The sequence below is a fragment of the Solea solea genome, chromosome 8, assembly GCF_958295425.1.
Source record: "Solea solea chromosome 8, fSolSol10.1, whole genome shotgun sequence".
NCBI classification, from domain to species: Eukaryota; Metazoa; Chordata; class Actinopteri; order Pleuronectiformes; family Soleidae; genus Solea; species Solea solea.
The window spans coordinates 14,309,096-14,322,339 of record NC_081141.1 but is presented as its reverse complement, the minus strand read 5'-3'; the positions used below and the strand labels follow the sequence as shown (position 1 = coordinate 14,322,339).

At 42.1% G+C, this 13,244-nt stretch overlaps 1 protein-coding gene across 3 annotated transcripts; it reads right to left on the bottom strand.

Annotated features, from left to right (window-relative positions):
• Positions 1-352: 352 nt before the first annotated feature.
• On the bottom strand, positions 353-11,923 carry plat (plasminogen activator, tissue). 3 transcript variants are annotated; one of them, XM_058637327.1, is made up of 15 exons: positions 11,834-11,923; positions 7,262-7,355; positions 6,749-6,872; positions 6,397-6,531; positions 5,549-5,659; positions 4,572-4,746; positions 4,296-4,387; positions 4,017-4,191; positions 3,820-3,905; positions 3,652-3,717; positions 3,338-3,542; positions 3,092-3,228; positions 2,506-2,646; positions 1,764-1,912; positions 353-1,672 (listed from the first exon to the last, which is right to left on the bottom strand). In XM_058637327.1, the coding sequence occupies exons 2-15, from the start codon at positions 7,322-7,324 to the stop codon at positions 1,505-1,507; spliced, it is 1,827 nt and encodes a 608-aa protein (XP_058493310.1). In that variant the 5' UTR covers positions 7,325-7,355; positions 11,834-11,923; the 3' UTR covers positions 353-1,504. The 3 variants fall into 3 exon arrangements, with proteins under 3 accessions (XP_058493310.1, XP_058493312.1, XP_058493311.1); XM_058637329.1 differs by having other exon boundaries at positions 6,830-6,872; XM_058637328.1 differs by lacking the exon at positions 11,834-11,923 and adding an exon at positions 8,749-8,804.
• Positions 11,924-13,244: the final 1,321 nt, after the last annotated feature.

Sequence of the window (13,244 nt, the reverse complement as noted above, 5' to 3'; positions counted from 1 at the left end):
CCACACATAGCTTATTTCATTATTATACTGCACGTTTGGCACCACAAAGTGGAATCTCCAACATTTATTTGTATTTTTACATAGCATTTATTTCCAATCTTGTCATTTTAAATGAGGAACGAGTAAATGGCACTGGCAAAGGTCAGTGAAATCGCATTAAAGTACATTTAAATTGGCTGTGAAGGTAATGACAGAATCATGATTGAACCCAGAAACTTTGATGTGTTCGTGTCTCCATAATATCATCCACAGGCTGGTAATCTAAGTTTCCTCTGAATCATTGTAATCCTTGCGCTCACCAGCACCTTCTGTTGACTGCAGATAATAATATGTCACGACAAAAAAAAAGAGGTTTATTCCAAATTTTATTTTATTGTATATTGAAAAATGTGGTTATGATGGCCGTGACAATAAATTATGAAGCTACAGTACACATAGTAAATACCTTATCAAAGTTTCTATGAAGCATTAGACAAAAAGGACATAAATATTAACTTATCACAAATTCCCTTGAGATTCTATAACAGAAGCGTTAGGCTTTGCAGTCAAGAAGCAATTTAATGTGTCACAATGTCCCTATTCATATTCAATATAAAATCAATAATCAGACAATATAGTACATGTCATGTTTTATATACAGTACAAATACACAGGGCTCAGCCCACATGTCTGGTGGAGGACGTGCTCTGGAAATCTGGCACAACAAACAGCGGGAACATAAAATGATTTTTGCTCTTCGTCTGCGACGGAGCTCGAAACAACAAGGAGACATAGGTTTATTGAATGGACTCCAGAGTTTCCTGCCTCCACCTGTCAACATCTGTTCCCATCTATAAAGACAGCAGGGAGGACACGGAGACAACACGGCACAAGCACACAGAATCTGAACCAGCAGATGGTCTGGAGCTCCAAAAGGAGCAAATGCATGGAAACGAATAAAGCCGGCATCACGTTATCTGTAGAAAACAAGTCAGCAAAAGAATATTTGCATTGAAATAAAAAATAAAAAAAACTCCTATATGAATTACTGTCCTGTGCAAAGTAAATAACTGTGTTCTTCTGGATTAAAAGTGCTACTGATCTGAAGTCTAAGACTATGACTTCTTCGTTTAATCTAGCACAGAGCCAGCCAGAGATATGATCCTATTCTTCCTCTTAGATTCACTACCTGAAACTCACAGTGTGGTGCAGGAGGCACTGTGAAAACAAAAGAAAACTGATTGAAAAAAAAGAAGAAACATTTGCTCGTTTCTGTCCGTTTACACCGTCACATTTGACACAGTCGTGATTAGAAAACTTGAGAAACTCAAGGCTGAGGTCTTTCTTGTGTCTGTCTCTGTACAGGAGTGACCCTGCTGGTTTAAAACCTCCGTCAGACAAACCTGAGAGTCTGGTGGACCTCACTGTCCATCCGCACAGTCCTAAACATATCTGCTTTTGCTGCTCAACCCATTGCATTCCGGGTAGGTCGTCCGACAACGTCCTCATCGCAATCTCCCTTGCTTTAGACTGGGTTTGCCTTCATTTTTTCATTGATCCAGTTAATGTAATTGGTGACACGGGTGTACACCCCAGGCTTGTCCCTCTGCCCACACCCGTCGCCCCAGCTGATCACACCCATCAGAGTCATGATGTCGTTGTTTCGGCAGACGAGTGGGCCACCGGAGTCTCCCTGTGAGTGGGGAAAGAAGGTGTAGAGACTGAGTGAAGTTGTCAGCACTGATTTAATGACGAACCCGTGTGTGAAAAGCAGCTGTTCTCACCTTGCACGCGTCGTCCAGGCCTCGGGTGTCGCCAGCACACAGCATGTTGGGAGTAACTGTACGTCCAGAGAGCACGTCCGGGACGCAGCGCTCGTTGGGCCACAGGCGAACGTAACCTCTCTTCACGCGCTCTGAGTATTCTGCAGCAACTGTGGAGAGCATTTCAATTAGAACTAACGCCCCAAACGGTACATGGTGAAGATAAAGGATTGCTATTAAAACGTGAATCAGTTTAAAGGTCCAGTGTGTAAGAATTGGGGACACCGGTGGTGACAATCAGGAAACTACGGTGGCGTTTGCATACCAGAAAGGTATGCATGTTTATTATACACTCACCACTAATCCCCTGTCCCACTCTAATCTGCTATTTCCTCCTTCCTCTTCATTGGTTTATGAGAGCAGAGCTGTTCTTCATTTGCATGGAAGATTTTTACTTCAGAATGCTGTGTTTGTTGCAGGCATCCTCATAAAAACATGCCCTTGCCTACTAAAGTACATCATAAAAGGCTTATTCTAAGGCAATGAAAACCAAAGCACTTTTATTTTAAAGCACTTACACACTTACACAGACATACTCCATTTTCCTCCTAAATGTGACACACTGGACCTTAAAGCTTTGTGGAAGAGCTTGATCACACTGCCCTCCGCTGGCCAGTCAACTATGTGTCACCGGCGTGCTTGTGACGAAAAAAATCGAAACTTAGGGAGAGCAATAAATTACAGATGGGGGACGTTTGCTTACACTCTCTGTCTCTTCCATAGCCTGAGATCTCACACTCGGTCCAGCTGGGCAGCACCAAATCAGGTTCAGGCAGACACGCCGGAAAAACCTCGGGAGAGTTTACAGCACAGATGCCAATGTCTGTCTCCAGCTTCAGCAGAGCTGCAAGTGGACAGTGACCACAGGAAAGTCAGAGTAATGCACTGGGAAGATGTGGGAGGATGACTTAGGGGTGGTTTGACGTTTTAACAACCATTTGCTGCCCACTTAGGGTTCCACAGCATCACTGCTGGGGGAAAACATGACAACTAAACTGTCTCATTTAATCTTCCTCAGAAATAGAAAAACAGGTGATGGTAAATGCAGATTTTTTTTTCTGTAGCGTATTAAACTGTATGGCAGTAAGTAACATAATAAAAATAAACTTTACTGTTGTTATACAATGTGCAAACATATTTATACATTTACATTTACATATACATATATACATTTATACCAAAATTCAATACATGGGGGGGGGGTCAACAGAGCATGGAAGAGTTCAGAGCATTTATAAGTAAATGCAAAAGACATAGAAATAATAACAGGTCTTAAAATGTTCACTCACCGATGTCATTGTCAAATGATTCATTGTCAAAGTTCTCGTGGCTCCAGTACTTTGAGACCTTGAAAATCTGCTCACTGCTGGAATTCTGTTTTCGGAACGTTCTTCCCAAAATCACTTCCAATTTTTCTGCTTTATCACTATTAAAAAAAACAAACAAAAAAAAACCACAGAGAGTATGTTGTGAGAAATACATGGAACCGCACATGTATGTGTGTGCATGAACGAAGCCTGTGAGTCTTTTCCTACCTTTCCTCGAAGCAGTGCGCGGCAGACAGCACCCAACAGGAGTTGATGAGGACTCCCCCACATCGGTGGAAGTGTTGTCTGCTTCGGGCCTGGTAAACATTAATGGCCGCCTGCCATGGCTGGTCCGTGATGTCACTCTGTCTGCCCCCGAATATGCGGAACGACGGGCGATTCAGGGAGTTATCTAACCGCTGGCCACATGTTGCTGCAGAGAGAGAGAAGTTGTAGGGTGTTAATTAATAAGAATAAAATGACTACACACACCTAAACACACTGGTGAATACAGACTTTCACTGGATGTGAGGAGGTCCTACCTCTGTTATTGTTGTTTGTAGTGGGGGCACGTGGGCCGAGAGTGCTCAGGACAGAGGGATGTTTCACTAAAAAAGGAGGACGGACATATGGAGAGGCTGTTATCAGTCTGAAGCTTTACATATTACATTACAGCTGTACACGTGAGCCATAGAAATGGGGGAACTCACAGCATTGAGGTATATCACACAGCTCCCAGGTCAGCTGCATGTTCTTGTAGGTGTGACACCATGGACCTTCATCACCATCTGGATTCCTGTTAGAGAAAAAGAGGTGCAATCCAATCCTGAGTTATTCTGATCATTCAGCATAGGAACGAGTATCTTGTATTTTAGTTTTGTGATGCTGCGTGCACTGAGATCTCTACCTGCAGAAGCTGTGGCTGCCCAGACCCTGCTCCAGTGCGTCAGATCTCCAGGCATTGTTTAGCTTTCGCTTGAGAATGGGAGCATCCCAGGGGAGACAGTGGGAGCCACTCTTAGTCACAGATTTTGTGCCTCTGTATGACTGACCAGAGGCCAGAACACACTCTTGGTACTTATCTGCTCCAAAACAAAAACAAAAAAACACAGAGAGAACACGTTTTTAACCAGGATGCAACAATACTAACCCTAAAGTAAATAACTGTTAGTATTTGTTACTGTACCTTCTTTGCATTTGGGCAAAGAACAGAACTCCCACGCGATCTGATTGTTTTTATAGACATAACACCAAGGAGTGTTGTCATTGTCAGGGTTCCTGAGAGGGAAAAGACAGTCAAGGACAACGAGTGAGTACTGTATCTGTTTTTATATTTCATGTTATTACTTTTATAGAACAGCCAGTGAATTGAATAGACATCAAATGCAGGAGCTCTGCTGTAAGGTGATATATAGACGGATTATAGTTTTTATTCCTATGGAGAATAAAAATGGTTATTCACCTGCAGAAGTTGTGGTTGCCCAGACCGAGAATACTGGCGTCCACTTTTGTAGCTGTGAACCTCCTTCCTCTCAGCGACGTCGCGTTCCAGTTGATGCACTCTGCTCCTGTGTGGCTGATACTCCATGTCCCGCGATACCCTTTACCCTGTCCCACCACGCACTTCTCATTGGTGTCTGTTGGAGGAGGAGTCGAGGTTAAAATCACATGTGAGTAGAGGATTAGTCAAATAGGCGACACAGCGGAACACTGCATCAAGGTTGTCAAGGCAAGCAATTAACTGTGTCTGCTGACATCACTTCTTTATTCTTACTTTAATCCAATAAACTACATTAATTGGATCTATAAAAATGTTTATGCAAACATTATTATTTCTCAGTTCACGTGTTTTATTCTGATGGCAGTTTTATCAGAGTTTTCCAATTAGTGGTTTAAAACAATGACCAAACTATTATGTAAATGTAGTTGGATTTATTGAGTCTGGCCATCGTTAAACTCATTACTCTTTGACTAAAGTGGCAGTGACCACTGAGGTCCGTGTTATTATCCCACAGTGAGGGCGGGGTGTCCCTCAAGCCTCAAGAAAGACCACAGGACAGAAAACGCATACATTCATGTCCCCACAATGTCTTTCCATTGTTTTTTAATCCCTGTGTTGCAAACCGCCTGGTGCAGCTCTGAGTGAGTCACGCAGTCAGACTGTGACCTTATCAAGAGTCACTAACGCGTCTGTACAGTTGGACAGACTGTTAAGGACACGGAACATGTGCGAATATTAGACTCTCACGTTGAACAAAAGCAGATTCCCAGTTAAATCCTCTGTTTTTATAGAACCTGTCAATGTGAGATGTTGTGTTTTAAATATAATATTTTTTACCTGTGTTAGTGTACAGCACTGTGTTTGGATTGGATTAATTGAGCGAAAAGTGACAGGTGACAAATCGTGGCTTAATTTAAAGCGTGTGCTCGTGTACTTACTGATCTCACATCGATTCCCACTGAAGCCTGCGGGACACTGGCAGATATAATCTGACGAGTACACTGCCTCCTTACAGGTTCCTCCATTATAACACTGAGACACGTAGCAATCTGAAAAAGAGGCAGACAGAGCCAGTTAGTCATATGTCTTCCACTTCTTTAGCACACACAAAATCCACATACTCAGAGGATATAACTGACTGGTCATGACCACGTGCATAGAGAGATAGATTTGTGGGTTTGGCTTTATGTGTGTTTGTAAAAGGCTGTGCATCCTGATTCTCTTCTTCACTATAAAAAGACGATGGCAACCTGGAGGTTTCTCGCTCGAGCAGAAATGGTTTTCATGCCATCACCAGTCTGGTTTCTCATTTATTATTTCAACATTTCCTAAACGCTAGCGTTGAGAATAACAGCAGCACACTCCTCACTCCCGGTTGCATGAGCTCACAGTCGGCGCGGAGTGAAAATGTGCTAGTAATTTGTCTGAGGGAGGGAAGTTGGTGCTTCACAGAATTCGTCAATGAGGGTGAAAGTGCGTATGAGGCCTGCTCTGGCACGACTGTCTGAGACTAAACTACACCCACTCTGAAACCCAACAGCTCTTCATTTGGAGGCACTGAAATAACAGTGATTTGGACCCATGAGTGAGGAAAGCCAACAAAAAATAATCATCTGAGGTTTGTCACAGCAATTTAGAGGTCAAGCGAAGTCATACGGAAACACACAGAGGCCAGTGAGGACAGGGAAGCAGACTGACACACGCACAGTGACAAACAGAAAAAGGATATTCATTGCAATCAAGGGTGAGGTGGGACAACGTGTCAGTGTATTCATATCACACTCACTGGTGACGGGGACAATATGACAACGCTCTCGTCCTCCTAAAGAACAACGGCAGTACTCCACACGCTGACCCCTCCATCGCAGCCATGTCTCCTGGAAACTACGCACTGCAGATGTCTGACTATCAACACAACGCACTGAAACAACACACACACACACACACACACACACAAACAAACGATAAGTATGTAGCCAATCAGACACAGAGTGACACGTAATCATTGTAACATGTGACGGCGACAGGGAACATGAACCACACGCATGCATGATTGAAGGAAGGTAAAAGAACACAAGGATGGTGAAGATGGTGATGGTGATAACAGGAAAAGAAAATAAAAGTGTGATGGGGCTCACAGGACGTGTCAAGGGAAGGTGGGGACTTCTGGACACGAATAATCAAAAGCGTTGACGCTGCTGGCCGCCTGCCAGGCTCACCTCTGTAAAAACGAGTCCCTCGCTTAGAGCGGAGCAGCTCCACCTGCAACGCAAGAGGTTCAAATTAAACACAGAGCAGCAGTCAGCCGAGGCAGCCATTGCTTACGTTTGATTCTGTCAAAATAAACTTTCTATACATAGAGTGGTTCATCCTTCTCCATTAAACCTGAGATGTCTATATTTCTAAGTTCTAGCCAAACATTGCTTATTGGTTCATCCAAGATTGTAAGAGTTTTCTGAACCGTGAGTTTTAAAGGCCATGATGTTAAAATGAGAATAAAAATAAATTGTTTTCAAAACAGTCAGTGCTCAAAAGGTGCAATGCAACAGCACCCCACATTCTGAACGACTTACTTTGCTTAGATAAGACAGACTCATGTTGTGGGTTAGTTGTATGAAGAATGCGACGCCTGGCAATGGTGTAGTACTTACATTGTCCGCTAGGCAGCAGCAGAGAGCAGAGAGTAGAAATAATAGTCCCAGTGATCTGGTCATGTCTTCTGAAGTTGTCTTCAACTCAAGTGGTCTGGAAGTAGAATTTAAATGCACATTTAATCCACATGTTCACACTAATAAGTGAAAAAACTCAAATGTGGAGAAAAGACAGAGAAAAACTGGCCTTTATTAAAGTATAATGGAGCATTAGAGTAAATTTTTAATAATATAACATTTCATTTAAAAAAGCGTTGATAAAAAAACATATAATATAAAAGCTGTAAAAGTGCATAATAATGAGAACAATTCATATTTATTTTCTGACATTTTATATAAGCGTTCTTTGTCACGGCATGAAGTGTCACTACTGACACAATACACCTACTGTACACATGAGCTAATCCACGCGGGGATTTCATTGTTGTGTGGCTGTGTCATGAATTCTTATGTCATGAATTAGTCATCAATCCTGAGACAATTGCTGGAAAACAATAGACACTGGATAGACTTTTCCCAGGTGCACTGTTCCTCTGCTCAGTTTCCTTCCTGCATCACTACGCCTTATTTTCAAAGACTACGTCTACTGGCTTTACATTTATTTTATATGACAAACGTTATAACATGTATCTCCCTGTGTAGTTGTCATATTCCTCGTGCAAGCAAGCCTCAACTTAATAAAAGCCATAAATTGCCATAAGAGCAAAACAATCCATCTGTTTCTTTCTGATTGAGAATAAACAGGAAGATTATCTCTAAGCCAAAGATGAGACACTGACCACCACATCAAACGACACAGTCTACACCCTGGAGCGCCGAAAGGCAGCACACGCAGCAGAATACTTATTCGCAACATTCCTTCACCAGCAGAGCAAAGCAGCAGCTGAAGGGGAATAAAGTGACTCAGGACTTGAAAGAAATAGAAGAGGAAACACAAGGGGGAAGTAGAAAAAGTACCAAAACTCATATTTGTCTAGAAAAAGATGTGGGCATCACATGTGATGTTTTTTTTAATGGGAGGAAGAGAAAAATATGCTTGTTGCTGAGTAAACGTGAGTCATAAAAGGAAGAGGGAGAACAGAAGAAGAAGAAGAAAAGGAAAGCTGTAGCTAAATATAATAAATATGTGCAAATAACCTGACATACATGACAACCAGTGACCGTCTGCATGCACTTCTATTCTCGGCCACGTTCTTTTATGCTCTTCTCTCCAAACGGATGGTTCTCCACTGACTCACCTTCTGTGGTTGAGTGAGCTAAGTGAACGCAGCACTGGCTTTTGATTTATCAGCGAGGTAAGACAGCAAGGCTGGCAACCACACACACACACACACGCAAACACATGCACAAAGTGTTCAGCAACATGAAGCTATACTCAACACCCCTCTACAAAGTTTTACTATTCATTCTGCTCATTGTTCACCAGAACAAAGACACACATACCACCCTCCTCCAGGATTTCACTTTTAAAACACAGACACACTCACCATTAAAAAAGACTGGTCTCTTGATTGCTATCCTTTACTCACACAAATAGGAACCCTGTTGTCTTGTCACTTTTAACCCCCCCCCCCCCCCCCCCAACAGAGCCTCCCTGGCACGGTGACAACAGTGCACAAGCTTCCTTTTTCCTTTTTTTTGTTTCCTTTGTGCAGCTGTTCATTCGCCCCTCTCTCCAGCCGCCCTGTCAGCTGAAAACATGTGTTTCCTGCGGCCAGTATGAGCCTCCATGAATTGCAGAGCTGTGTGCAAATATCAACACACACTCACACACACACACACACACAGAGAGAGAGAGAGCAATGCCAGAATGTACTCATCAGACATGAACATATGTGTATCCCACCCTCTTTAAACTCTGTGGTATCAGACATGAAGAGGCCCTCAGTGGGTGTCATCACGCCCCTAACAATCCCACAATGCAACTGTGTTCATTTTCATTCGTTTTTCAAGCTCAGTCCTCGTAGGAACAGATATAAACGTTTATATACAAAGGAACTCACTCCTTAAAGCGTCGTTTAACTTACAGTCCAACAATAGGTTAAAAAAAAAATGCAATTAATTCAAGTTTTACTCGATTTCCTAAAACTGAATGTGTCAATAATGAAAGCTTAGAATGTTTAAAAAAACAGTGTAAAATACTATTTACTAATTATACTATTCTAAGGTCTAGGCTTACAACTAAGAACAAAAGGCCTATTGATATGTTGACTGTTGCAACAGGACTTGTCTTCTCCTCATACTGAGTGGGACCCACTGGCAACAATGGAGTTAAAGCATTTGTCAGTTACACCCAATCTGCAATTAGTTGAAACATGTGCAACCAAGTACGCAGCCTGAGGAGACTGTGGTTCCTTCAGCTTGTAGGTCAAATATGAATGGAAATGAAAAACCTCAGCAGCCAGACTGTGAGTCACCACAACAGTTTCAAGATTTACCAAGTGAGTGAATCCATTTGGGATCTACACAAGGATATAAGAAAGACAAACTCAGACTTCCACACAAGGGTTGTATGTCCAGGACTAAAAGTAAACGGTTTCCCGACAAGGATTCATTTTCTATTAGTGTGCAACACCAGTGCTGAATCTTTGACATCTGAGCTGTCCATTCTGTGGACCATTAGCGAGGATGTGTAATGGTGATGGCGTGCTGAGGTTGTAAAGGTTTGAGGTGAGACATTTTTGACTTCCAAAAGTCTAAAGCAGTGAGAATGGTCGGAGTGCGAACAGGAGGCATAGTTGCATCGGCCTGTGAAGTTCGATTTCTGGTTCACCGTGCTCTTAAAAGCGCCTCTGGTGCTGCGCTCTCTTTGTTTCTTGAATGCAAATGTCAAAGATAGTAAGTTTAGACGTGAAGAAGAAGGGAGGCTGGGGTGTCCACACTGAAGAGTGACTGTAAACCCCTTTACAGTGCTACACTTTTATTGTAGCCTATAATTTAAATTTAGAGTATTAAAATGTCTCAGAAATTGAAGATTTAGGTGCTATTCCTTCATTAAAAATGTTTTTTTGAAATTTTTTTTTGCTCATTTTGTGTTGCTATGTGTGATGTCACATAACGTTTCATACAATTTAACTGGTATTTTACATTCTTGAATTAGTTGTTTTCAGTCAAACTTCACGGAAACAGCTGTGGTGTAAAGTCCCGCAGAACAAAGAGCTGTATTGTTACCTTCTAGGAGCACAACGTGGAGCTTTGTATTCGTTATCAGAAAGAAAAGCAAAGTCACGAAACCAAAAGAAACAGGTGCTGACATCAGACAAGGGTAAAAGCAGGGGAGATTATGCAGCTGGGTGAAGGGGATGGACGGGTTGAGAGGGAGAAAGGGTAAGAAGAGAAGGATGAGGAGGGGAAGAGGAGAGAAAATCAAATCCCAGAGCTCAGCAGAAAGAGGGTGAGTAGTTCTGAGTCATCCTGACTTCCAGTACTGCACAGAAACAAAGATGAGGGCATTGATGGGATTTATAACCAGAACTCAGACCATTAGAAGAAGACACAACGCCTTCAGTCAGCAAGATAGGAGGAGGAGGAGGAGGAGGAGACAAGTAGTGTTTAATTAATAACTCTCAAGGGATTCAGTATCACTTCATTTTTCCTACAGTCCGATCCCACGCCATCGTCTGTCTGACCCACTTAATTTACAGCTTTAAGACCGAAACCACTGATCCCATGAGTCACAAACAGCAACGTGAGGCTGTAACCCAAGTGACCACGCGGCAGGGAATGCAGATCCTGGACAGAAACTGTTTTATCTCGACGTACAACAGCATAAAAGTGTGATGGGGAATCTCAGCACTGACTGATGCAGGGGAGGAGAACTGCAGCTCATTCATTTGATAAGAACCTGCGTGTCAGTGATCCTGTGCAGACTGATACAGCCATGTCAGACGCACACACACGCACACACACACACATGCTGACAACCACAGTATCATAACAGGGACGTTCCTCGATACTGTTCGCACAGACCGAGTCCAGCAGCAGAGAACAGTATCACCGTGTTCCCTCATGTTACATTTAAAGACACAACCACACAACACTGGAGGAGCCTGTGGTGCAATTTAAGATTTGAATTCACCCTAATAACACAAATAACCTTGTTTGGAAGTAACATTGTTTGGAAGTATTGTACTGTTGAAGTCAGAAAGAGTCAATGTTGAGTTAAATATGGTGACAGCAAGTGGGGAATCACTGAAGAATAAAAACTACTACTATATTCTTACACTCTAAACTTCACTATAGCCCCTACTGCAACTAGAAAAGATGTAATACAACACTTATTAGTTGTTATTAACACAGATATGCAGTATGCACTTCTTTTTATTCCTTATTTTGCAAATATCTTTATTTGTTCCTATTCTCAAAGTATTTAAAGTAAGAATAAACTCCTCCATGTCACTTAAACTACAAATACTACTGATTATTATGACAATTACTTTACATTACAAAACTACTATCTACAGCCTCGGGGGACAGTGATGATGCTCTGATGCAGAGTGACACATTCCATGCTGCACAAAGTGAACAGTCTCTCTGTATCCGAGTGAAACACGAAAGGTAAAAAGCTCTCACCGATTATGAAATCCTCTACAGCGGTGGTTTCGCTGCGGTTCAGTCCGTTTCCCTGGGATTAGTCGCTCAGACTGCGTTGCCAGTGTTTGTGCTGCCTGCTTTTATCACAGCGCTCCAGCAGGAGGGAGGAAGAGAGACAGAGGGTGAGAGGGCGGGGGGCTGCTGCTGTGTGAGGTCACCGCGGGGAAGCGAACCGGGGCTGTCCGGGCCGGATAATGATGATGAGGAGGAGGTAGATGATGCAGCCCGATGGGTGGTGCCGCTACGGTACGAGGCCGTCCCGAGTGTGCCAGGACGCCGAGGTGTCAGAACCTGTGGCAGGAAATCACTTTTTTTTTTTCAACTTACAATTCCAACTGGACTATTCTACCTCAACAAATATATTCATATAATATGATATTGATCTTGTTTATAAAAAATATTATTATAATATAAGAAAGGGGCATTTCGTTTATTTCTACCTTACTTGAACATGAATTAAAGTATATATATCTGATTAACACTCAAAAACCTAAACATGATCAGTTGGTACATTAACCAATTATCCAAGCAATCACTTTAGCTGTAGCAACATGACGTCATGGGAAAAATAAATACACTTCCATGTAAGGTGGGAATCAATAGGGGCCAAATTATAGGGTCTTGACTTTGGGTCCCGAGTCGGCCCTGCAGAAGAACAAAAAGTAAAAACAAAATATCATGGGAGATTTGTCAGGTATTTACACAGGTTTTGTGGTTAAATACACAGATGATGATAGTATGATGCACCCTGACTGGGTTCTGAAAATGGGATGAGGCCATCCCAATTGTCCTGGGACAGTGAGACGGCAAATCATGTAATTGCCTTAAAAACTTCATATTTATTAAAAATAGGTCTTACAAAAACAGCATGATATTGGCATAGTGTAAATAATGTGTACAACATGAACACTGTTCATACAGTCAAATTATATAATAGCTCACTAAAAAACAACAATTTATTAAAAAAAAATGTTATGTTATGGTCGTTTCCTGGAAGTTTTTCTAAGGATCTGACGGGAAACTAATTTTTCCAAATGCCGAAAACCAAATTCCAACTCAGCTGGGTTAAAATAAAAACATGCACCCCTATTGTGTTTTAAAACCATTTGAATATTTGCAGCCCCTGTAATGAGACACAAACTCTGAGTGGCACCAGAATCATTTGCCATAACCACTATCCTCTTCACTCTGCCCATCCCTTTTCCGAGGAAATCAGCCTCTTAATTAACCTCAAGAGTTATTACAACTTTTGTTAGCGAGACAGTGGTTTTACTTACATTGGATGATTTGTGTTTATGCCTTTTACTGTTTGTTAACCTCACATTAAATAGCTGAGAACACTTGTAATTTTCATGGGTAGTTAGTTTGGCGTTGGTCCTTTTTGGTTCCA

Coding starts and splice junctions, on each gene's coding strand:
- plat (XM_058637327.1), bottom strand. CDS start 7,324: ATGACCAGATCACTGGGACTATTATTTCTACTCTCTGCTCTCTGCTGC. Junction 6,873..7,261: donor GCTGCTGCCTAGCGGACAAT/GTAAGTACTACA, acceptor CTTGCGTTGCAG/GTGGAGCTGCTCCGCTCTAA. Junction 4,192..4,295: donor TTTGCCCAAATGCAAAGAAG/GTACAGTAACAA, acceptor GTTTTGGAGCAG/ATAAGTACCAAGAGTGTGTT.